This window comes from Lemur catta, chromosome 12 (genome assembly GCF_020740605.2).
Source record: "Lemur catta isolate mLemCat1 chromosome 12, mLemCat1.pri, whole genome shotgun sequence".
NCBI classification, from domain to species: Eukaryota; Metazoa; Chordata; class Mammalia; order Primates; family Lemuridae; genus Lemur; species Lemur catta.
Window position 1 is genome coordinate 90,671,063 of NC_059139.1, and position 26,404 is coordinate 90,697,466.

Here is a 26,404-nt window from a genome sequence, read left to right on the forward strand (position 1 = left end):
GTTCACTACTGAGAATGATGTCAGGGGGCAGATGAGCCTTTCTGCCAAGGCACTAGTGTGCACAATTCCTTTTGGATCCCTTGGCAGATGGTTTTGTTTGCAGGCTCAAGGCCAAATGGGGCTGTAGCCAAGCCCCTTGAGGAACTGAGCCATTTCTGGGCTTGAACACAGAAGCAAGCTCAGCAGGGAAGATCAGCCAACTGGGTGTTGGTCTGTACTCTCAAAATGACCCTCCTAGGTCTTGGGCTCCATCAGGCTGTCCCAGAATCCTACCTGAATCCTGAGGCTCCTGCGTAGAGACTTTTGATTGCATCTATATGTAGAATTCTTATTGTTATGGGAGAATATGAACAGATTACCTTCTATTCTGCCATCTTGGTGACATCACCTAAAAGCACATAACTTCTTTAGGTTTCACAGATTCACAGCTGGAGAAGAATTTTACTTCAGAATGAATTATATCTTCAATCTTACTCACGTCTGATTTAGATGACATTAATTATTAGGTAAGACTTTGAACTTCAGACTTTGGATACTGGAAAAAGTTAAGATGGAGGTTGATGGGGTCAAATAAATTTGCATGTGAAAAGGACATGAATTTGGGGGCCAGGCGTAGAATGCTATAAACTGAATGGTTGTGTTGCCCCAAATCCATAAGTCCTAATTTTCAATGTAATGGTATTTGGAGGTGGAGGCTTTCAGGTAATTAAGTTCAGATAAGGTCATGAGGGTGGAGTCCCCATAATGGGATTAGTGCCCTTATAAGAAAAAGAGACCAGAGTTCTATCTTTCTCTGCCATTTGACAATAGAACAAGAAGGCAGCCATTTATAATCCAGGAAGAGGGCCCTCACTACTAACCAACCATGCTGACACCCTAAAATCAGACATATCTTCCAGAACAGTGAAAAATAAGTGTTTGTTGGTTTAGCCACCCACTCTATGGTATATTTTGTTATATCAGCCTGCACTGACTAGGGCACCTACCTTCAAGTTAGCTGATTCTTCATATGCCAGCTTATATGCCAGGTTCTATTGAACTCTTCTAGTGAATTTTTCATTTGAGCTACTGTTCTTTTCAACTCCAGATTTCTACTTGATTCTTTTTTACAGTCTCAGTATCTTTATTGATATTCCCCACTTGCTCACACATTATTCTTGTGATTTCCTTTACTTCTTTGCCCATGGTTTCTTTTACCTCTTTGAGCATATTTAGGACAGTGAATTTGAAGTCTTTGTCCAGTGAGTGTAGACTTTACTCACAGGGCTTCCTCAGGGATGGTTTCTGTCCATTCCTCTTTTTCTTGTGAATGGGTCATATTTACTTTGTAAGGCTTGTAATCTTTTGTTAAAAACTGGATATTTTGAATATCATAATGTCATAACTCTGGAAATTATATTATACCTCCCCCCCAGAATTGTTGTTGCTATTTGTTGCTTTTTGAGGACTGTAGTCATCCATTTGTTTAGTGACTTTTCTAAACCAATTTTGTGAAGACTGTATTCATTGTCATGTGTGGTCACTGAAGTCTTTGTTTCATTATTTTTATAATCACCCAGTGACCTGAGAAAGATTTCCTTCTATATCATCTCTTTCTTCATCAAGCACTTCTCTGGAAGCTGCACATATTCTGCTATGTTCCAGAGTTCTGAAATGGTTGATTCTGACAATTCTTGCCAGCTCAGTGGTTATTTTTTGTGGCAGGACCAATTCCTGAGGCTTTCTACTCTGTCATCTTCTGTGATGTGCAAATCATTTTATTTAACTATTAGTTAAATATGATTCTAAAATAATATATCAGTACCCTTTTTTGACTGCATCAGTATGGTACAATACATACAGTTTATCTTTCTTTGACTTTTAATATATTGCAATATCTTTATAGTGTCCTTTTGTTTAACATTGGATAAATATTAAAAGTTGAATTTTCTTAGTAGATTTATACAACCTAAAATGTATAATGTAAAAGTTGTTATTTTGCTTTATACAATTCTTAAGATGAATGTTGTTCATGCTTTTAAAACAACCTCATCTTTCCAAACTTGTTAGGACCATGGGGGAAAGGGATAGAGGGCTAGTCTTCCCAAGGTATCAGAGGTAGAATATTAGCTTCCCAACATCACGTGAACCATATGTTTCAGTAAAGGGAACTAAGTAGGATATATAAAAATTGATCATTTAAAGAATAGATGCCTTCCTACTCCCTTTTTGTAAGCAAATACCTGATGCTAAGTGAGACTGAGCTTTCTGTTTTTATGCTCTTTCAAAACAATTACTCTGTAAAACCAAGCAGTTTTTATTTTAAAAATCAATAAAAAAGCAATAAAAAGGAAACAATGTCCAAGGTCCCCAGAGTTTAAAAGTTCAGCTTTATATATCTTGCAGCTTCTAACTTAGATTTCCTCTTACTTACATCGATGCCTTATTTCCCATCCCATAATTGAATTTGAATTTAGGCAACATTCCTAAGGGTTTCCCAGATTGATAATTAAACCTTAAAAAGCTCTAAAACCCCCATGAACACAATGGAGTGAATTCAAGATGGCAGCTAGCATATTGTGATTCTGCAGTAGAGCATATAGTCTTTTATGCAGGGCCCAAATTTAGAAAAAAAAAACCTCAGATGTATAGTTTTTATTTTAATCTCATTTCTTTTCTCTTTTTTTCCTTTGGTATTACCAGGCTTGTTCAATGGGCCATTTGCAAAGGGCCTGGGGGAATACCAATTGTCTCATGCTGATGAACAGTTTCACTGTTATTTAATGGAATCCAACAGGATTATTAGTTCTTGCCACAACATGTGCACAATGAGGAGAAAAAAAATAAAATCCCTTTGTCCAGCTTTTGAGGTGAGGTTGCATATGAGAATTAAGACTCACAGCTTAATGAACAAATGAACAAATGAACAAATGGAAAAATCTTAGCAAAGATTGCTCCTTGCCAATTTGATTGTGTCTTGTTGCAAGTTTTGACAGAATTCTCCATCCATTCTTCTGAAGAATTTGTAATCTAGTTTGAATACATATGACTGGAGAACTACCCTATGAAAATATAGCAAAGTAGCATAACTAAATCCTATTATGGGCACCAGGGTCATAGAGTCAGTGAGTTGTGTGGTTAAGACCAAAACATAGATCTCCTGACTCCAAGTCAGAGATTTTTAGAGTTGAGCCAAACCTGATCTAAACATATCTGAGTCAAAGGGATAGTCAGTCAGAAACTCCTTACAAAAAAAACAGAAATAGGTGGAGTTGGCATCTATATAAAAAGAAAGCAAGATGGCAGAACAGAGAGAGTTCTCAGGTCTTAGGAAAAAGAAAATATTAGTAAGTTTCCTTTAGGTATATAAGTTAACATGCTTAGAAAGATTGCTGAAGTCCATATGATAAGGGAAGAAACATCACGGCCTTTATTTTGGAGGAAGACTCAGAGTTAGGGTTTGAGTATGATATAAAATCCAGGGACTAAGGCAGACCAGTATATAATAGATCCAAATCTAATCGCTTCTTGTTAGCTGTGAGATCCTATGCAAGTTAATTCACCATTAAAGCATCTAGTTCCTCAATCTTTAAAATGATGATAAAAAATACAAACAAAACTGCTTGCAAGGTTTTGAGCAATGGAATAAGGTAAAATATATACGTAGCACCCAATAGAATGTCTGGTATGGCATAGCTACCAAATGAATGTTAGTTTGCTGTTTTCCATAGACTTTTCTCACTAGTCATCAAGAGCATGGGATCTTGGAACTAGACAGTGTATTAGCAGAACACTTATAGCAGCAAGTAATAGAAAACTCAGCTCCTCAAATGGGGAGACTGATTGGTTTAGTAAGTGCCAGTTGAAAGGTAGGGTGTGCTTGAAGACTGGTTGATATAGCACTTTAACAGTGTCATCAAGAACCCAAGTTTTTTCTGTTGTCCACTCTTCCTTTCTGAGTGTGGATTCATCATATGCCTGATTTCCCTGATGTTTATAGGAGGGCTGTAGTAGCTTTCACATCTGTTAGGTGAGAGAGATCTTCTCCAAGTCACACTCCACTTCTGTGCAGTGTGGACAACCCAAATTTGGTCACATCTCCTTATATAATAACACTGCCAGAGGAAACCTAGGCTTCGATCAGTGTAGGGCCTGATTCCTGAACCAGTCAGCAACAAAGAGGATGGGATTGTCACGATTACTGGGCTTGCTTCTGAACTGGGGTCACATTTGGGTCTAGGGAGTCAAACTCAATGTCTACTACTAAAAGCTTGAGTTTCAACGCTTACTTGCTATATCCTTGGGCAAGTTATACAACCCTGTTGAAACTCAATTTCTTTATCTGCAAAATGGGAAGAATAATAGCATGAACCTCTCAAGGTGTTTTGAAAATAAACTGAGATACTGAAATAAATTTTAAAACAAAAGGCTCTGCAGAGTGTCTGGTATATAGGAAATGCCCAATAAATGTTAATTATTATTAATATTATTTATTCCTCTATAAAATTTCATATTATATAATAGCTGTTTTTAAATTGTCTGACTTTTTGGCTAAAGTATAAGTTCATTTTCTATGTCCGAATTCTTACATATAATAAATGTCCAACTTATTTCTTTAACAAATGAGTGAATAAATGGTGATCTGTGAAGTGAATGCATAAAGACCTGAAAACAATGGAAGGAAGATTTAAGAGAAATACAACAATGGTGACTGGATGGGTTACAGGTTGGACAGGATTTGGGAACAAAATGGGCCTGATTGAGAGAGAATGTATTTGAGAGTGAATAATTTCAAGACACAGTGGTTTTCTCTGAAGATTTGAGTGCTTGCAGAAAGTGAGCAAACCAAATACAGTCTGGGTTCAGGTTACACAGCTCATGGGGGTTATGATGCCTTCAGATATTTTGTTTTACAATTTGGTAAACAACAAGTACTTAGATAAAACCCAGAAGAATGCTGTTATCTGAAGGAGGCAGAAGACTAATAAGAGCTACTAGGTGCTTGATATGTTCCAGGCATTGTTCTAAGTGTCTCCTCTTGTATGAACTCACATGATCCTCAAAACCAGACCGTGAGATAAGTCGTATTCTTTCCATCTCCACCACCATTTGCAGATAAGAAAGTCAAGCCCAGAGAGGCTGAGCAACTTGCCTAAATCACACAGATAGTACACAGTGAAACTGAGATTTCTACCCAAAGGGTCTGACTCAAGAGTCTGTGTGTTTAACCAGTGCACTATCCTGTGTCTCCACTAAAATGGAAGGGTGCTCAGAGACGCCAGACTCCAACCCCAACCACTCAGTGCCACAAGGAGCACAGGTCTCCCAGGCCACTGACAGCCAAAGGCGCAGCCCACAGTCCATGATAAGTGCATGCCCTCTGGCCCTCTCATCGGGCCTGACGAATCCCCAGCACACAACACCATGGCTGTGGGGGGTGCCGACTGAATAAACATTTGTTCAGTGAATGATCACATGGAGGGGTGATGGGGGCCAGTGTCTGTGGTGTGCTCACGGTATCTATGAAGGGCAGTATTTATGGTATGCTTATTTCTACGGCAGATTGACCTCTTCATGCTTCCCCATTTGGCAAATTTTTCCAAGATGAGACAGTGTGCTTTGCAATAACACTCAGGGTAACATGAAAGAGATACTTAGAGATAATCCATGCTTCAGAGGATACACTGGGAGTTGCAATGAATATGAAATTGTGTGTCCCTTTCCAGGGACTCCAGAATTGTTGCTGAGCTCTAGAGAAAAAGCACAATGAGCCGTCTGAATGAAAGGAGAAGCTAGTCCAGGGGCTCTCCATGGGAATTAAGGGACTAGGGACTATCAAACTACCACTTTCCTCAAGAGGAATCCACAAACAGTCAAACAAAGACAACACCACTGCTAGTAATTTTTTGGTTGTGGTTTGGCATAGAATCTGCCTTTGATCAGACTTTGACTTGAAACTCCTGCATTTCCCGTTAGCTCTGTGTACCCTGCTGCTTGTATGGTGAACATTCAAGGCAGTAAGCATGCCCACTTTTTCTAGAGAGCTGCAGCCCCCCAAGAGTTAAGTTTCAAGAACCATATGTAAACCACAATACAGGTTTCCCACTCAGCTATACAAATAAAACACAGTCTTGAAACACAGTGAAGATCAGTGTTGAGATCCTTGCACTAGAAATTTCTCGGCCCATTGTAACTATGTGGTCTCATCTCTTGGCCAGAAAGATTTTTTTTTTTTTTTTTTTGAGACAGAGTCTCACTTTGTTGCCTGGGCTAGAGTGAGTGCCGTGGCGTCAGCCCAGCTCACAGCAACCTCAAACTCCTGGGCTTAAGTGATCCTACTGCCTCAGCCTCCCGAGTAGCTGGGACTACAGGCATGCGCCACCATGCCCGGCTCATTTTTTCTATATATATTTTTAGTTGTCCAGATACTTTTTATTTCTATTTTTAGTAGAGACAGGGTCTCTCTCAGGCTGGTCTCGAACTCTTGACCTCGAGCGATCCACCCGCCTCGGCCTCCCAGAGTGCTAGGATTACAGGCATGAGCCACCGCACCCGGCCAAGAAAGATCTTAATTATTAAAAATAAATGAAATCAATGTTATTTTCTTCTTTTGCTATGCTAATCATTTGTCATCTATGAGGAATATTCAAGATGCTATTTTCATATTTAATAGATACTGTAGAACTTTTAAAATATCACTGTACTTGCATACCTTGATAAGAAAATGTCTTTAGCTTGCAGTCTCTGAAGGAACAAAATCAAAACTGCTTAAACAAGTTTCCTTGCTGGAGGAAAAACTAGAGGCTGCGATCCATAAGGAAGCCAGTAAGGAACCGTATGAAAAAATGGTTCTGGTGAAAGACCAGGTATGTTGTACAAGATAAATTATCTTTATTTCAAAAGTTATCTAACCTTATATAAACTGACAGTTCTACAAAGCCATTTCTGGCTGGGTTGGAAGTTTAAGTTCACAAGGATAAATAACAATATTTTGTATTTGCTAAAAGTAATTTTCTTCCTTGGTGAATATTGACATATAAAAATTAATTTTGTTACTAGTAGTTTTAAAGTTTGTTTGACATGTATCTTTTTGAATAACATTAGTTGAATATTTTATTTACTTTATAAATGGTGTTAACTGTACAAATGTTTCTTTGTTGTCAAAGTTGAACCTAATCAAAAATAGTTTCTTTCTGTGTAGTGAAACAAGTGGATCGCAAAATTTAGCATTTTTTATAAGAAATAATCTCTAAATTTCTGGACATTTGTGTGTGTGTGTGCATGTGTGTGTATAAATCATTATATAAATTTACCTCTTTTTTAACCCAAAGGGTTTGTATCTGACTTTGGAATATATGAATATGTTTTTATGTGAAGGTGTATATATAGGTATGATATAGGCAGTATTAACATTATCTGTAGCACATCAAGCCAACATTATTTTTTGTAAGCATTTCCTAGTTCTTAAATCATCCTAGGGATGATTTCTCCAATGATGATTTTCAAAAAAATCTAGCTGAGATAATATACAAGACTGGAGAACTGGTACATATTTATATTTGGAATACTCTGAATATGTAAAAGGAAGAGTTATGCATTTGGTTTCTAAACTTTTCTCCTTTTCAGTGCATTGAGAAATTACAAGCTGAAGTAAAAGCTTCCCAGGAGCAACTTACAGCCCATGTAAGTGTTTTCCTCCTTTTTTCATTCCTTTATTTATATCATTGTTATCCTGGAAATGAACAGAAATATTTGCCATAAGTTATAAATGAGATTTGTCTGTTGCACACCGAATGAGTATTTTTACTGCCTCTATAGAGTTGTTTTCCAAAAATAAGATTCTGATTTTTTTTGCTGATGGTAAAAATTACAAACTGAGCTCATAATATATAATCACATGGTCTAATTAGGTACTGTCAGGATAACAGAACTGAAAACTAAAGGTAGAAAAGAAGCCAGGCTAGTTCAGTGAGTAGAGGGGTGCAGAGAGCTGTGGCAATTATTGACATGTCCAACACAGGTCTAGAGCAGTGCTTCCTAAACTTCGCTGTGCGTGAGAATCGCCTGGAAAACTTCTTAAAACAAATTGCCCAGAGATTCTGTTTCTTGCATGCCTAGGCTAGGCCTGGGGATTTGCACTTCTAGGTGATTCTAGATTCAGGTGATGAGGATGTTGCCAGTCTTTGGGCCACACTTTGAACAGCACTGTGTGTGTGTGTGTGTGTGTGTGTGTGTGTGTATGAATATATATATGAATGTGAATATATATATTTTTTCATTCTGTTCTTGTCTTGTGGTTTTTAGGGAAATGACCATATAAACCAATCAGAGTACATAATTTTTCATTTTCTCCTACAAATACTCCCCTGAGAGAGACTTATGAATTTCTAGGGCAAATTTCATTTAAATGTTAGCCTGTGTTTGTTCAAGAACAACTCATGAGCATCTCCTGCCAAAATGCCCTTGCGTGTTATTCACACCCATAGAGCGGTCACCCCGCCACAGTCCCTTCCAAAGGATCCGAACAACTCTAATGCCTTGGCCATCTCCTCAAAGACTTGCTCCCTTTCCTTTTAGTCATCTCCTCCACCTACCTTCTGGCTGCTATGGGATGACTTGATTAAGGACACTGGCCAGTCATGCTAATAGCCGACCTTAACACCACTGAGCTCCTCAGACAGACCTGAAAGCTAAAAAGCTGCAGCTCAGAAGACCGGCAGAAAAAACTGCAATAATAAATTCTGGTGACCATCTCTCTGGGGTTTGAAATAAGTGGAGCTGAGTAAAATCTTGATAACTGCCTCATTTTTGTGCTGGAGAAGAAAAAAGCTAATCTGCTTTGGTGGTTAGCAGAGATTTTAACTATAAATTCAGAATCTTCTTTTGGCCTTCTATGCTCGATCGATCAATACTGAAAATACCTAAGGGCTGCATTTGTGGCATTGTAACATGTTCAGACAGAAATAGGTCCCATTAGCCCAACATTCTGTTACAGATGCCTCTCCCCTGGCCTGCCCCTGAGGGTGCCAGACAATTACTATTGTCAAAGGATGTCCTTTCCCGACAGATTGAAACCTACAGCCCTTCACATGGAGGGGGGGTTTGGCTCCAAATTTTTTAAGGAGAGCAAATGTATTCACTAAGCTTCTGATATTAGCTTCTAGCATCTCTTCATAAAAAGACAGATGATAAAAACATAGTTGCTGGTGCCTTAGGACCATTCCTGTGGTGTCTCCTTCCGTCGCCTCCTTCCTGTCTGTGGATTCTGCTCCTGCACCACGCTGTGGCTGTCTGAGCCTTGTGTGAGCTGGAATTGCTTTCTCGTATCAGGGTATTGATATCAACAACTGAGGATTCGCATATGTAATTGACCAACACTCAGGTTTCAATATGGCAGTGTGTTTTTCAATGTTTTGCTTCAATTCATCAAGAAAAACTGAAATGAAAAGATTAAGAATAATGTTTATTGAGAATGGATGTGTGTCTTCTCCCTCACTCCCCTCTGTCTGCCTCACACTGCACCCACTGGTAACATGGAGCCTGGTTTTCTTTGCACATCCAGTATTGTTTGATGCTCTGTGACTTTGCTCACAGTATTTTTTTGGACTGGAATATCCTTCCCTCTCCTCTTCATTCAGATAACTCTCACTCTCTTTGCAAGACTCATATAAGGACCAGCTTCTTCCTGAGTCCCCAGATTACTTTCTCTGGGTTCCCATAACCTCCCATAAATACATCTATTTGAACTGTTAAAAAAATACTTTAGATAAATTAAATTTAACAGAGTTTATTTGGGCAAAAAACAATTGATGACTTGGGCAGTACTCAGAACTAGAGCAGGTTCAGAGAGCTCCATCTAGCAGTGTGAGCAGTGAGCTTTCATAGGCCAAACACAGACGCAAAGTAGAGAACTTAGCTGATTGGCCATAGCCAGGCCTTTTTCTTATTTGGGTGTGATCTGATCAGTTGACTGCTGGTGATTGGCTGACATTAAGCTGTGATCGGCTGAAACTCAGCTATTTGTTACAAAAAATATACTCCTAAATTAGATTTCAGTTTGTATTCTAAATTAGGTTGCGGTTTGTCATGCAGGAACTCAAAGTACGGAGAGAGCCTCAGGCCACTGGCCTCCTGCTTATTTCATTTAACAGAGCTCAGCATATTGCACGTTGTTGCTATTGTCCAGTTAGACGTCTGTTCTATGCTAGACTGTAAGGTCGATGAAGGCAGCACCAAGAATGTATCTCTGAATGCACTATACCAAGTCCCGGGTTGGGTGCATTGTAACCACTCAATACATTTTGCTGAATTGAGCTGAATTTTACTCTGATCATGTCATTTCCTCAGTTCCAAAGCCTAGAATGAGAAAATAGTTGCCCATTATCCCAGAGTAAATTGCAGCCTGATCACGGCATTTATCACGCTGACCCTGATGGCCTGACCCCTTTCCTGTCTCATCTCCCGCATATGTCTGGGACCCCCAAGTGCACCAGCCATCCCTGCCCTTGGGGCTTTCTTTATAGATTCTTTTCACCTGGAATCCCTGTCCCTGTCATAGAGTTTGCCAGATTTTTCCCATTCTTTATCAAGATTGTTCCTTCCAGGAAGTTCTCCCTGACCATCAGCCCAGAAGTCTCCCTCCTTCCTTGGGCCTTCACAGCACTTCTCTGCACCTCCCTCCTGTCACTTGTCACGCCGTGCCCCACGATGGGAGGATTTGATGTGGTATGTCTCTTTTCCGAGACTGCGAGTTCCTGGAGAACAGGGAGAAAAATCTCTCCACCCTTATGCCTCCCACAGTGTCTGGGCAATGCCTTGTACAGATTTCATTGAAATGAATTGTTAAAATGGCTAATTAAAAAATAAAATTATTTTGGCATTTATAGGAGCATACTTTATCACTCGGGGAAAATAACTTTGTAAAAAAGACTGTATTCCTTAAAACTGCCAGTAACAAAAGGCATTACTTTAAATCTGTGCCTGATGCTTTTAAGGTATAACATGTAAGGGACAAAAGGAAACGATCTCTTAGAGTGAAAATGTAAGGAAAAAATAGCAGAGAAGGAAAACATAGTTGGTGGGAAACCCCTATTTCAGGTGAAGTAAGAAGAGTATCTAAAGGGAACATGGTCTTAACACGAAGATTAACAACATAGTGTCTTGGCTTGCTTTTATTCAGAGTTCGCTTATCTAGAACTCATTAGTTGAATCATATTAATGCATAATTAAGTTGATAGCTATCAAATGGAGAGACGATACAAGCCTTAACATTTTAGAGTTATCATTTGCCTGTATTCTGAAGATTAAAATCTCATCCTATTAACTTTACTGTGCCTAGTCACAGCTTATACTTTTTGAAAAAGTTATAAAGAGTTGTTCTTCCCAGCACACACGTCAGTACTCAGGCTAAGTTGCCCTGGGCATTTTTATCACTCCCACATGATTGCGTACCTACTTCGAAACCTACATGGGATAAAACAAATATTTGAAGTGAATGTTTATAATCACTTAGAGATAATTGTTCATGTTAGGGCAATTTGAGTGAGAACTAAGTATCTTAAGGAAAAATTCCTTTTAAAATTAATGCCTTCCAAATGATTGATCCATTTCTCGCCTGTGTCTAGTATTTCGGGGTGTAAGTGCCTAGCCTCGTCTGTCCACATCATCGATGATCTGATTATCGGTGATAGTCCCGAGGTCTGCCTCCCCTGTGCCCCATCCCTACGGCCATCCCATCTCTTGGCATCTAGCTATACACAGGACCTGACCAGGGCCCAAAATTTTATAATATTCAATGGAATTATCTCAAAAATGGTCATGTGGATAACTGGGTGGTAGGCCCTCAAGTGTTACGTCAGTCTCTATACTGTCCTGTATGTTTGAAATATTAATATTTCATAACAAACTAAAAACTTAAGAACATTCAGATGAAGGAATCTTTCGAGTGAATTCCACAGCATGCATTCAGCGGTGGGACAGCCGAGTCTGTCTTTGAAACCAGAAGTTCCGAGCTGCGGCTTCAGAGGACGCACTCGGACCCAGCAGCTCGGGGTGAGGAGCCCAGGGCGTGGGAGAGACCACTGCTGGCACCACGGCAGGGTTTCCCCAAAGGGGTGGTTTGACCCTAACGAGGCTCTAGACTGCCATTTTACTTTCTAAATTAAGAATCTGCAAGATCTCCAATTTAGACCAGGTGCAGACTCCTCCCTGCTAGAATTCCAAGCCCTCTGTGAAGTGATCTTTCCCTGCTATGAAAGGGACAGGGACTGTTTTGTTGGGTTTTGTTTGGCTGCCTAAGCATCTATTAATACACCTTTGGCAATAATACCCAGATATCCTTTTCAACTGCATCTCTCCCGTCGTGTGCAGTCTTGGAAGGCCTGTAATTCAAAGTACCCTGTCAGCTACTAGCAGGGGAGTGGGCATGTGCCCTAAGCCAGTTGCCTGCATTCTTCAGGGACTCTGCATGTTAATTCAGGTGAATTATCCTCTCTCTTGAGAGGAAAGACAGTTGGAGCTGGCACATTCTGCCACTGGTGCCCATCATGGTGAAGGAGTCTATGCTGCCTGGACCAGAACTTCTCTAGATCCTGTCTATTCTAAATCTGGTTCCTGTGGCTTTCAGGAACCACCCAATAACCTTCCAATAAATTCTCTTTTCCTTTCAGCTAATCAGAATTAGATTCTGTTGTTCATAACTAAGAAGCAGTAATTCTTACATGATCGCAGTGGTTCTCAAATTGCGGCCCCTGGACCAGAAGTGTTAGCACAACCTGGGACTTGTTTGAAATGTATGTTTTGAGGTCTCATTTCATACCTCCTGGATCAGAAACTCTGAGGACAGGATCCAGCAATACGTGGGGTTTTTTTGTTTGTTTTTATTTTGAGACAGAGTCTCACTTTGTTGCCCGGGCTAGAGTGAGTGCCATGGCGTCAGCCTAGCTCACAGCAACCTCAGACTCCTGGGCTTAAGGGATCCTCCTGCCTCAGCCTCCCGAGTAGCTGGGACTACAGGCATGCGCCACCATGCCCGGCTAATTTTTTCTATATATATATTTTTAGTTGTCCAGATAATTTATTTGTATTTTTTTAGTAGAGACAGGGTCTTGCTCAGGCTAGTCTCAAACTCCTGACCTGGAGTGATCCACCCGCCTCGGCCTCCCAGAGGGCTAAGATTACAGGCGTGAGCCACCGCGCCTGGCCAGCAATACGTGTTTTTAAAAGGCCTCCTCCAGGTGATCGGGTGCTGGGTAACATCTGAGAAACGATACAGCCCCTATGGCTGGACCCTTACTTTCTGGCCAGAACGTTGTCCCTGACCAGCATCCCACTGATGGGTGGTCTCGAGGGCCTGACGATCCTCGTGCTGGGAGACCTCTCCAGGCCAGATTGGTGGCACGGTGCCAGGGTTGCGGCAGGCTGCAGCACGCCAGCCATGTTTGTTCAACTGATCAGTCAAAGGGGAACGATCTCCCTGCCCTTCCTCTCTAAACCCCACACTTGTACCTTCTGTAGAAGCATCACTTCATTCCTGAAGCTTGTCATGACTAATTCTACTGTACAGTGACAGTGATTAGTAACACCTTATAGTCACATAACAATGTACGGCTTCCTAAATGTTCCCACCCACATGATGTCATTTATATTTCACAACAGTGCTATGAGGTAGCTATTACTCCTCCCCCTCAATTAGATGAAGAAAGTGAGAGTCAAAGACACTAAGAGCTGGCTCACAGCGAATAGCTGGTGTGTCGTAGCAAAGCAAAGACTCGTGGTAGGTGTTCTGCCCCCAGGGCCCCTGCTTCTTAGGCTTGACTTCATTTCCAATGGAGAATTTTTGCTGCACATATATGCGAATGCACAGATGCCAGCTGTGATGATAAATTAATCTTTATGATCCTTTAACTTTATTGTATTCCTCAGACCCCATGGCAGAGTTAATCAGCCTGAGCGGCGTGGCAGTAGGATCTAATGAGTTCTACCTGGAGCCAATGAGGAACGGGGAAATTCCTTTCCTGTAGGCCATTCTTTTAGAGCCAGATCAATTATTCTAAGTGGAAAATTCTTCAGTGATTACTTGCGAACAGAACCAGATGGTACTCAATGGTCGCACATGGGATAAGTCAAGGAAATATTTTCATTGCTCGTGTTGATTCAAATGAACCCCTCTCTGCATCTCACCTCCTTTGGCTGCATTATCTGGACTGGATGGTTATTTAGCTCTTCATTTTAACCCTTCGTGTGGTTATTGCATGGTTCACCTTTTGCATGCTTGATCTGGGGAGGCTAAAAATCAGAGAAGAATAGCAGAGGCTTTCAAATCCCATCGGCGAGGGTTGCTGCCAAGCTTCTCCGTGAGCTCGGAAGAGGAGGGGCTCTGAGCTCTCATTTCACGTCAGCAGGTTGCTCCGAAGCTGGAATCAGTACTTTCTGTGATCCATTAACAGATTCTACCCAGTAGGCCATGGTTAAATAATTCATCTCTAGCACGTGGATGAGGCAATATTCAAAATAAAACTTTGGAGCCCCACCAGGATCATATTACCTTTTTATTCTCTCAAAATCCAGGTACAATAAATTGCTCTGGGAGCCACTGCTCGTAGTTGTTGGATCTGCTAGTGGGGGCCGATTGAGGGGCAGGGCCCTAAAGTACGAGTGGAGTCAGTAACATCACACAAGCTCGGATTCTGGCTGGAATCCGGGGGGCTTAGCTTCCGCTTTCTGATGAGGTCTGAGTCCTGTTTCCTCGTTTTTCGTAGATGATGAATAAGTTTAAGCTGAGCAGCCACCCTTGGCCAGTGCCTGCCTCCCCAGCTACCTCTGCAGGTGTCTGATCTTTGCTTAGCGACCTAGTTGGACACAGGCTGTAAACTTTTTTTTGTAAACGCCTATTAGCAAACTATGCATTTCTTTAAACAGTGTGTCTCAGTTTCTTACTTGACAAGCTTGGACATCTCCCACCAGCATCCTATCAAAAAAATATACAGATTTTATAGGCCCAAATTTTCCAGTGCAGATCATTGTTATAATCTCTACCTACTTGTCAAAAAAATCAGATGGGAATATGGTAGGAATGTTCTCAGCATTTTCCCCTTTGATCCAGAGCTGCATTCATCTGTATAAACCTGCAGCTGTTAATGTTCACACAAAAATTACCCTTTACTATAAGAATCTAATAGAAGTTATACTTTTATTATTTGTTCTCTTAATAATTAAAATGGCTTTGCGATGAGTGAGAGGCACACCCCTCCACTACAGAGAGAAGCTGTGGATGTGAGTCTCGGGGGTTACGAGGCCGCTGGTCTTGCTGCCCGAGTCCTGCCAGGGAGGAAGACAGTGATGGGGTGTCAGACACTGGGCCTGAACCCCACCTCCGCTGTCCCGCCCATGACCTTGCAAAGGCTACTTAACTTCTGTTGCTCTTCTCTGTCAAAAGCAGCTAACAACACTGCTTAGCCTATGAGGGTCCTTTGGAGGTGATGTAAAGTTGTGACGTGAGATGACACATGTGAGTCCTAGCACCACGCCTAGCACACACTAAGTGTTCGATAAATCTATTAACAGGTTATTCTAAAATGAAATTATCTTTTTCAGTAACTGTCCCATGATTTTATGGGATTATGGTTAATAATCTTATAGAACAAGGTACCTCATTCTAGCTGCCTGCTTGTTTTGTAGGCCATACTAGGAAGTTAATTAATCAAAGACTCCAAATCACTTTCTGAGGAGAATCTTGTGTCCTGTCAGGCCAGTGCTTTCTCAGCTCAGTTCCTCCCCGAGTGAATGTCTTCTTCAGCCTTCCATAGAACCCTCTCCCTGTCATTCCGCTGTCCGTTTCTTCGTCTTTATCCCCGTTAGATTATAAGCTGCCTGAGGGCAGAGCCTGGTCTGGCTCGGCGTGGCAGGTTCTCAGTGAGTGGCTGTTGAATCACTCGGTCAGCCGGTCACCCAGCGGGTGGGGGTGAAGGCGTGTGGGCGGCCTTTCAATTCAACAAGTGTCGTTTCAGGCCCTGCGTTTCCAAAAGATGTCAGTGCTGGCCCCGACCCAGCCGGCCGTTTCTAGCCAGCTTAACTCCACTCCACGAGCCAACCTGGAGTCAGCATTTGGCTTCAGTGCTGAGCTTTAAAAAGCTGGGATGAAAGGCAGCATGTAACAGAGAACTATCTAAAACACAGTCTATTTGTTCCTTTAGTTAGCCTGAAGTCCTTCCTGAACAAAGCCAGAGCAGCAGAGAGCCACATTGCTAGACCGCACCAGGGTGCCGTAGAACTGCTTTCACTCAGTGCCAGGCGGGGGTGGGGCTGAAATGCTAAGGACTTAGTGTGGGAGAATTTTACGAGAAACTGCCCTGTGAAGGTTGTCGCTGTGTTTACTGTCAGGCTACTGTTGAGGACATCTGTCCTACCGGACAGTGTGCTTCTCTGCACCAGTAACGTCGGCGCTTCCACCGAGCACTGAGCTTGATTTTACTCCACGGATGCCCTTTTTGTTTTTTAAATGGTTATTTTGACTAATAACCATTAGTCAGGAAGGCTAGAGCCAAGTTTGTACCTTGCCTCTAACAAGTGATTATATCAGGGCATGAATTTTGTGAACCAACCTTCCCTCTTGTTCTATCTTAACTACTTTGCCCTTAAATTCCCTCGACCACATCTTCGAAGCTCTTCATTTAGTGGCGACTCGCTCAATACATCCACCTTTTCAAGCTACACTGAACGCTTTCTGCAACGTGCAATACCAAACTAAATCAATGAATCATAAGGGAAGTACCAGGCTGAGTCCATAAACAGCCCTGAGTAGTTCTTCCCGAGTCAGCCGCGTGCACCATAGATTCGGTTGCATAAGTCTGAAGTCTCACTCCACACCCTCACTGGCTGCTCACTGGCCACAGTGTCATCTCCTGGCACTGCCCCTGCCCTCCACTGCCAGTCGACACCCAGTGATTGCACTGCTTGGAGGTCTTGGGATTCATGAAAGGCTCCTCGAGGTTCAGGCCTCCATCCCGTGGCAGAGCGGGCCTTTCCCTCTGCTTCCCCCACTGCTCACCTTTCAAGGCCAGCTCCTCTCCACCAGGTGACAGGCCTCTCCCGACGCCTCGGGCAGCTGTTCCTCCATCCAGTGTATATTCCATGGATCCCTCTTTTAGCCTCTATTCTCCTCGCTTGGTTGAGTTCCCCAAGTCCTGGGACTTGGGACAAAGCAGGTGCTCAGCAGATGCCTCCTTGAATGGATGGACGAGTAACTGGGGGAATGGATAAGTGCCCCACTTGCCGTTGATTGTTAACTTTTAAAAACAACAACAAACAATTTAGCGTGTCTCTCTAGTTTATAACAAATCATCCAAAAAAGATACTAAAAGATTGTTTATTTATAATTTTATCTTATTTTCAAAAGGGAAGAAACAAAATGAAAATGAAATAAGAATTTGTACCTCAACTGGATTTATTCGGTATTTTATGAGTATTAAACTTCAGCTGTTCCCTTGATATAATTTTATACTGTTATTAAATATTTACTATAATGTTTAATTTAACCATATTTATTTATTTATACTCTATTTAATTCCACAAAGGATTTGAGATGGCTTATAAGAAATGGATTTATGAAATAGTTGAATTTTTAAAAAGCAGTATGAAGAACCATAATTGAGAACATATATATTGAAACAAAATAGCAATATCAGGGAAAAAATAGAATATGAGAGTGTAAGTCCTAACTTCTTATACAGTATAGTTGAAGCAGAAACGTAGCTTTCATCTTTTTAACAGCAAAGGCAAAATAGGAAAAATGACTAGATCAATAATTCTTATGGTATTGGAGGGATTTGAAGGCATGTCATTACTTATTTCCTATTGAGTTAATTCTGAAATGGGAGTTTATGTCGGATTTAATATAGGGAATATTGAAAGACATAGTGGGGGAAAACCGATCAATAACATCAGACCAGCAAATGTAGTAATGGGTTTTATTTGGCGTTTTTATAACTTCCATCAAAAGAAGCCAAGGATGTAACATGTAAATAGGTACTTTCCTCATTGTATTAATAATGTAGTCTAGCTGGTATTGCATACGTTTTAAATCCCCAGCTATTTGTAATAGTCCGGCAGGCAAAGTCAATGGCAGTCAAAGGCCAAGTAAGTGAAGCAGAAGAGGGAAGACGGCAGAACCATCGTGTGGGTCTGGAGGGAGCCTTAAGTCAAAAAGAGAGTGAGGCCCAGGGTATTCAGACCATCCAGTTTTTCACAAGCTGAAAATCCAGATTTTTGTGTGAAATCTCATTTATTAAATGTTGGCAACCAATTCAAATAAAATAGAATGCGTGGCAAACAAAACATATTTATCGGTAGCCCTAAATATGAACCTTACACTGGATTTTATTTTTTATTTATTTATTTATTTATTTTTTGAGAAAGAGTGTCGCTGTGTTGCCTGGGCTAGAGTGCCGTGGCGTCAGCCTAGCTCACAGCAACCTCAAACTCCCAGGCTTAAGCGATCCTTCTGCCTCAGCCTCCTGAGTAGCTGGGACTGCAGGCATGTGCCACCATGCCCGGCTAATTTTTTCTATATATATTTTAGTTGGCCAGATAATTTCTTTCTATTTTTTTAGTAGAGACGGGGGTCTCGCTCTTGCTCAGGCTGGTCTCGAACTCCTGAGCTCAAACGATCCGCCTGCCTCGGCCTCCCAGAGTGCTAGGATTACAGGCGTGAGCCATCGCGCCCAGCCTTTACACTGGATTTTAAATACAGGCTGCAATTTTCTTACATCTGTTCTACAAGTTGAAAGATGTTCTTTACAAAGGACAGGACTATGTAGTGGTTGCAGGTGAGGGGGAGTGGTTGTTGTCTCAGCCACTTGAATTTTGCCATTTAGATAATGCTAGCTTTTGCAACCAATAGATCCTGGAATTTCAGCATGTACCACAGTTCCACACACTTGCTCATTCCAGTGACAGTCTCCTGTGTATGTCCCCACTGGTGGGCAGGCACTGCTCATTCACTGTTATTCATTGTCATTCAGGGATAGAAACCGAGGGAGCCTCTGCCATCCTCAACAGGTACGATCCAAGGTCACTGTGGGGTCATCTCTATCGCAGTTGGCCAGAGGGAAGAGGTCATTAAGCGTGTGCTTGGGAAGTTTCTAATGGGCCATCCCTGGCAGTGTGCACCTCATTTCTGCTCACATTCCATTGGTTGGAACTCAGACATGAGGCCAAATTAATTGCAAGCAATGTCCGGAAAGGTAATCTAGCTGTGCACCCAAAACAAGAGGGAAACGTGGATTTTGATGAGCAGCTATCAGATTCTGCCACACCAGTGTTTAATACATTTATTTTGTCTTGGATCTATAGGTTTGCACAATTTCACTTTGGGGTGAAGGACATTAGAAATTGGTTTATTGTTATTATTATTAAACCAAGTGAAACTTGAGATTAAAATTTATGCAATAACTACCAGAAAATACAAAGATATGAGGAATAATGTCTAATATACTTCCATGTCTTGCTCCATGATATTCAAGGGACAAAAATGTCACTTTTTTTTTTTTTTAATAAAACTCAAATCTGACTCAGGCCCCATTTGTTGTTAGCCAAAAATTCAGTCTCAGTCCTTTGGTAGGAAGCGTGGTCCTCTCTCCTCCCTGAGATTTTCATAGCACCCCAGGGATTTTGCTCTCTAAAGTTGGACGTCACTAGCTTCTATTCAGTTGTGGCTGTTCCCTCTGCTCCATGCCGACGCCTGTGAGCCCATTCAAAGACTCGTGGCTGTTTTTGTTCAGTGCTAAGCTTTAATAAAGGGCTTGTGCTCCTGGTCTATAGACAGCACTCAGCGTCCAGCCTGTCTAGACACACCTGCCTATCTGAGGTCTTGTTACCCGAAGGACCTGAGTACAAGTGAAGTGTGGACCCTGCTATCCTAAGAACCCCCAGCACTTAATTCTCTCTGCTTTGGATGAACCAGCTTCCTCCCTTAGGTTTGCTTACTTCCTTTTCCTTCTCAAAGCACCAGCCTCCGTTTCTTCCTCACTCAAGGCATTTTTAGCTTCTTCTATTAATGAGACCAGGCCCCCCAACCAAAGGCTTTGCAGATGCTCAAATCCATCAGCAAATGTCAATGTCCCCTCCTTGCATGGGAGGAGAGGGTGGTGTTGGTATTGTTGGAGCAGAGGCAACTCCTCTTCATGAGGAAGTTGATGTTTTCAGGTGGTGCGTATTTGAAACTTAAGGGGTTTTTAAGACAGTTGTATACTTAGATAATAAAACATGGAAAAGCGTAGACAGAAATGCTTAGATAATTGAATAGAAATGTAGTACACATGGTTGTTTATTTTGTTACTAAATGTGAAGCAATATTGAAATTATTAAGTATAATAAAATCTGAGCTGTTAGCTTTAGCTGTGGGCACTGAAATTGACTTTGACTATTCCTTCCTATGTTAGATATCTTCTAACCCTCAACGATAAGTCTGTCATCGTGACTAGGTGTTCTAGGGGGTAACGTGCATGAAGGCACATGTGGGTGTGCACACCAGTAATCAGGGTGTATGATGGGGTCACTGGCAAGGTCCAGGGAGAAGAAAAGAGAGGTAACAAGTGCCTGTCCCTCCTCTCCCCAACCTCTCCCTCACACTATGCACACACTCTGTAAACCCACCTCGCCTCCCAGGAAATTGGATGAGTTAACTAAACATTTTTTACATGTTTAAGCATCAACCACTTGTATAAAAATTTTCTCATCTGAACATTCAAGACAGATGGCCTGGATTCAGAGCCCCAGCCTACCATTTACTAGCTGTGTGTCTGTGGGTAGGTTGCTTGATCTCTCTGAGGGTTAATTTCCACAACTGTAAAATGCAGATACTAAATGTGTCTAGCTCACAGCATTGTCATGAGGATTAAATGAGTTGATATAATCCTACATCAGTACCTGCAACACAGTAAATCTTATATAAGTGCTTGCTACACAGTAAAACAAAACAAGAAATAAAACAACCACTCCAACCCCCCCCCCAGCAGACATTCCTGTATTTGTCCAGTGGTAAGCTTTATCAGCGTTCTTTGTGAGAGAATGCGCTGGATGTTCCGCATCGTGATTGTCTGTAAAATGGGATAATCATGGAACCTACCTCAGTAGGGTTATTGTGCGGATTAAATGAGATGATGCAGGTATAGGACTTAAAATAGTGCCTGGGCCATAGCCAACAGCCATTAATGTTGATGGTTGTTATTAATATTGCTGCAGCTGCTGCTGTTACAATATATGCTTTGACATTTATCTAACAGTTTAAGCACATATATTTTTTTCCGTGCCAGATTCCATTTTATTGATTTTAACTTTTAATTACTTCACTGGCTTCAATATAAATACATGTCGCTGTCGAGCCCAGTGAATTACTCATTCTTTCTGTGCTTGAGGAGAGCGTGCAGGAGACCATTCTGTGTCTGCCAGAGGAGGCCTAGAGGAATTAGTACGGGTGCTTCGCTCACCTTCACTCCAGTAGGAGCACAGTGATTGCATTAGGCAGATGTCAACGCCATGGGCAATGGAAAACTACTGCCTGGGAGTTTTGCAACTGGAAAAGATAGTCTTTGATGCTGAGAGGCAATTCTGACCACACTCCTGCGCCTCCAGCTTTGCCTTCCTAACCTTTGCTGTCTCAGCCCCTGGAGAATGTCATCCTACCTGTTTCTCTCCAATCTTGCTCGACCCCATAAACAAATGCCCCAGCTGGGAGTTTTTATGACGCATATTCCCTGTGCTTAGTGACAAATGAAATGCAGCTGACTTGCCAGAGTTTCTTTGACATCATTTTTGGATACTCGTTTCTGGAGGCACCTGTGTCCCTTTAGTGTGGGCGCAGTGCAGGGTGGAGAAGGACACATGCCTTTCCGTGAGACCCTTTTGAAGTCACTCTTCACCTTCCTGATGTCAGTGCGTAGGACTTCAGCTGTCCCTATTTTATTCTTCTGTCTTTTTTCTGCTTTAGTCTTCCCATTCTCAGATTCTGTCAGGAATTCCTCTAGAAAAGAAGCACCCTCAATCAGATTGCATGAGAAACCTCAGAACTGTGAAAAATTTACTGTTTAAATGAGTAAATTTTAATACAGTTTCCTAAAAATCATTGAGGATCTCAATCTCCTCTTTTGCAAAATAAAAAAGGGAAGTTGTTTCTAATTTTAATTATTAATTTAAGTGACTGCTTGTATGCAGATATTTATCATTTGTAGTGTTTCAAATGTAAATAATTTTGTGTTTTGCCCCATGGTATCCCTTTGTATTGAAGGCTGACATAAACCCTGCTGGGAGACTGCAGGGAGGGAAAAGGGGTCTAGGAGAGTTCTCTTGAGCCTTGATGGATGAACAGGTATTTCGTAGCTTTGCAATCTGTAGCAATATTCAGCAACTGTATAAATAAATGATTTTAGACGGACTTGTTTAAACGGGTGTAATTTCTCAAAGGAGGATAACCAGGTCAGAGAATTGACAAAGGGTTTAGACATGAGTCATCTTAAAAATAAAGAAAAACTAAAATAATAACTCTACACCTCTTAAACTTTTTCCCCTAAAAATTTATGGTAATATTGTGTTGTAGGAACTAAGGAGGACTTGATTTTCTCATAGAAAGGATCCTAGTAAATCACAAAGTTCCAGGAGGAGGGAAAGGAATGCAAAACCAAAAGAAATGGTTATTAATTTTTCTTTCTTCAACTATTTTTTACTAATCTAACAAGCCAGTGTCTTATTCTTCAGGCTTAATGGGTGCAGGGAGGCTTGGCTGTCAGTTGTTGCTGTCTGTCCTCACTGAACCAATTAAGAGGAAGAGCAGGAGGATCAGAGAGGCTGCGGCAGGCGGGGCTTAGCGGAGAATGCAGCACCGCGGGGTGGGAGTGGGAGCAGGAACAAAGTGCACAGTCAGACTGGAAGTTCAGTGGAGGGAATAGGCGGAAATGAGAATAGGAGGCATTATTCTGCTCTGCGGAATTGCTAATGAGAATACAGCTAGATGTTTACATTAAGCATTAAAAGCAAGATGTCCAGTTTGAGCTCGTGGGAATGTTTCCCCCTCAACTCTCTTCCAGGCATGGAACACACTCATCCCCAGAAATAGAGCTCAAGAAGTAACCAAAGTAATTTAAGAGCTCTGCTGACAGTGACCCTTGAAAAAAGACCACAGTGTTCAGCGGAAGTCATTGTTGTAGATAAAACTTTCACTGGGTGGAAATCTAGGATCCAGGTGGATTTTAGCCTGGACAACTGGCATGGTAAATGCTTAATAAATGTAGAGGTTTTAGTTCATTGGAATAACTCAGAATTTGGTAGGAGAGAGACTCAGTAACATTTTGGGGCATAGTTCCATGACTTCTCCAAAATTGTTGCCTGGGGGGTTTATTTATTTTACCTTTCATCCATGGATCTTAGGATAAGAATTTAGACTTCAGCATGACTTCCCAGCAAATCCATCTCTTGCTGGTCAGTTTCACGCCAACGAAATTCTACGCTGCCAGGTTCCCACTGCTCTCTCGTTCAAGTCTTAGGTGCCTGCATTGCCTTAAACATTGTCGAGGACAAACAGTTTTCAAAATCTTCTTTAAGTATGGCGTTTTTTTCTTAAAATACTTTAATTTTGATTAGTTTTCATGGATGGTTTTTGCTTTATTTTTATTTTCAAAACCATGTGTTCTGGGGAAACTTTTAGCCTCAAAATATAATTCTCTGCACAGATCGTTAATAAATATTATGATAGCAGGATCTCTCTCTTTTAGCAATGACCATATGTAGCCTTAAAAATGCACAGTAGTAAGACGTCAGGCTGGTGTTTCTCAATCTGAAACTGTGGATCCGTGGTTGTATTCTCAGGTCTATGTTGTTTGTGCATAGACCGTGTGCCTTGGGAGCTATTGTGCACATCATCTTGAACATATTTTAGGAAGGGTTGATGGATATTCGTGTCATTTTCTGTGGACACCCATAATCAGAGCAAACTAAATCTGAGGTAGATGGTGAGATGTCAGAATATCAAGTGAAACCCTGACTCTCTCTTCTGGATTTCATTTAGGAACAAGTGAGCAAAGAGACTCAAAACCTAGTGTCTTGAGGCTGGATCTGTGCAGTGGCCCATTTAGGGATAGGAATGGAAAAAGAAAATCAGGTTTAACATGGTTTCTATAAATTCACAGGTTCTTTTATGGAATTTGCCTTCAGCATCACAGAAACAATCTCCTCTGAGGCCTTCCAGATTGCCAACTAGAATATAAGGAGCTTCTTTAAATAGAAAAGCATAAGAAAGAGAATTTGTCAAAATCAGTGGCTGACTATATTCTTCATCAGGTTTTATTAAATGTACAGTATATATGTACAAAATACGAAAGTCGCAGGTCCCTGTTTTGCCCCTAAAACTTTCCATCCATCATTGATGCTTAGACAAAGCTATCAGACAAGGTACATTCGTATGTGTAAGGTTTTCAGAACGGAGTGGGCGGCGCCAGAGAAAGAAAGACGAGCAGAGTTAAAAGGGATAAGTAAAGAGGCTTTATTGGGGTGCTTCCGGGTGGGGGTAACGGGTCCCAAGAGTGGGGCCCGGGCAAGCCTCATGGTCCCACGAGTGGAACGAGAGAAGCCACCCCGCCCACAAGTCTGGGTGGGCTTATATGCCTTTTTAGGGGTGGGGGATGGGAGTTTCTCTGGAGGAAAGGTTTCGGAGGGAAGAGTGAGGAATTTCTTTGTTTCAGCTTTAGGGCAGGTATGGAGGAATAGGAGGGGCTTCTTCTTTTTCCATTAGGGAGGGGAGGGGTGCCCACCACCAGCCTTACATTCCGGCCTTTTAGTGATAATAGGGTACCGCAGTCTTTCTGGCTACTTCCTGCTTTTGAGGGGCGTAGTGGGGGCTGTGGGCCGGAGTTGGCTGGTAGAGGGGTGACTGGAAGAGGAGAGTAGGGATGAAGAAGCATCTGATTTACTGTCACTCTGGATAATTCCTGCAGGCGGCATTGGAGAAACGAGTCGCCAGGCTGTCACGGAGAAGTTGCCTGAGGAGAGAAAGATATGGGAAATAGGAGGCAAAATGTGGGGGCTGGGCTGGAAGATAATAGTCAATGACAAAAGGCCTAATGAGAAAAGGCCAGCCATACACGAGTTTGAAATGTCTGTGAGGTGGCATATGAGTGAAATTGACCTGCCAGTCTTGTCTGGCAAGGTGACCACGCATCTGGTGGGTGGATACAGGGGGTTTTAGGCCCCCTTGAGGGTTAACAGAGGCACAAATGTCACAGTAGAGTAAACAGTTTTGATGAGAGAATATAGGGAAGGGTGTGAAAATAGAGGCTGTAAGAAGTGGGAGAGGCCCTTAGTGCCGATATGTAGTGAGGAGTGGACCTGGCCAGTGAATTCCAGGGCCTGTGCCTTAGGGAGAGCCAGCTTGCCTTCCTTAAGAAGGACCCACCCTTCAGTGGTGGTTGATCCCCCTTGGGTGAGAAGGCTGCCGCGCTCCTCTGGAGTGTAGCGAAGTTGGAGGGAAGGAATGGAAGGGAAAAGAAGAGGAGCCAGACTAGGGTGTTCTGGGGATGTTACGCTGCGGGCGACAGTATCAGCATGGTTGTTTCCCTTAGTGACAAGGGACCAGTCCGACTGGTGTCCTTTGCAGTGTATGATAGCTAATTGGGTGGGTAACTGAAGGGCCTCGAGGAGATGGGAGATAAGGGTGGCCTTAATAACTGGGGAGCCCTTGGTGGAGAGAAAGCCCCGTTCTCTCCATGTGGCAGCATGGCAGTGAGTTATCATAAACACATACTTGGAGTCCGTGTAAATATTTACAATCCTGCCTTGGGCTAGGTGTAAGGCTTGGGTGAGAGCAGTGAGTTCTGCCTTTTGGGAGGTGGTGCCCTCCAGAAGACGGGAGGCTTCTATTACCTGAGAGGCAGAGACAATGGCATAGGTCGCCCGGCGTTTGCCATCCTCACCTGTGATGGAGCTGCCAGTAACAAAGAAAGTTAAGTCCACTGTAGGGAGTGGCTTGTCTGACAGATCTTCTCTAGGGGTAGTGGAGGTTTCAACCGTTTCTGAGCAGGAGTGTGAGGACAGGGATAGGCAGAGAATGGGGAGCAGAGTGGCAGGGTTTAGAGTTGGAGATTGAGATAAAGTAATGGTGGGATTTTCAATAAACAAGAGATGGAATTCTTGTAGTCTAGACGGAGTGAGGAGGGCTAAAGAGCGGTGAGTTAGAAGGTCCTGTAAACGGTAGGTGGAGAAGACATGTAAGTTCTGTCCCAGGATGAGTTTCAGGGCCTCTCTGGTGAGAGTAGCAGCGGCGGCTAAGGCGCGGAGACAGGGGGGCCAGCCACGGACTGTGGTGTCCAGCTGTTTGGATAAGTAGGCCAGGGGTGGAAATGAGAGTAGGTCCCAGAGGTTGGGTGAGGATGCCAAGGGCCAG

At 42.2% G+C, this 26,404-nt stretch overlaps 1 protein-coding gene across 1 annotated transcript in view; it reads left to right on the forward strand.

Annotated features, from left to right (window-relative positions):
• Window positions 1-26,404, forward strand: part of CCDC192 (coiled-coil domain containing 192) — a 200,612-nt gene that overhangs the window by 55,417 nt on the left and 118,791 nt on the right. The window contains exons 4-5 of the mRNA XM_045565894.1: window positions 6,714-6,845; window positions 7,606-7,662. Coding sequence (XP_045421850.1) covers window positions 6,714-6,845; window positions 7,606-7,662 — 189 coding nt within the window. The remainder of the gene's footprint in view (window positions 1-6,713; window positions 6,846-7,605; window positions 7,663-26,404) is intronic.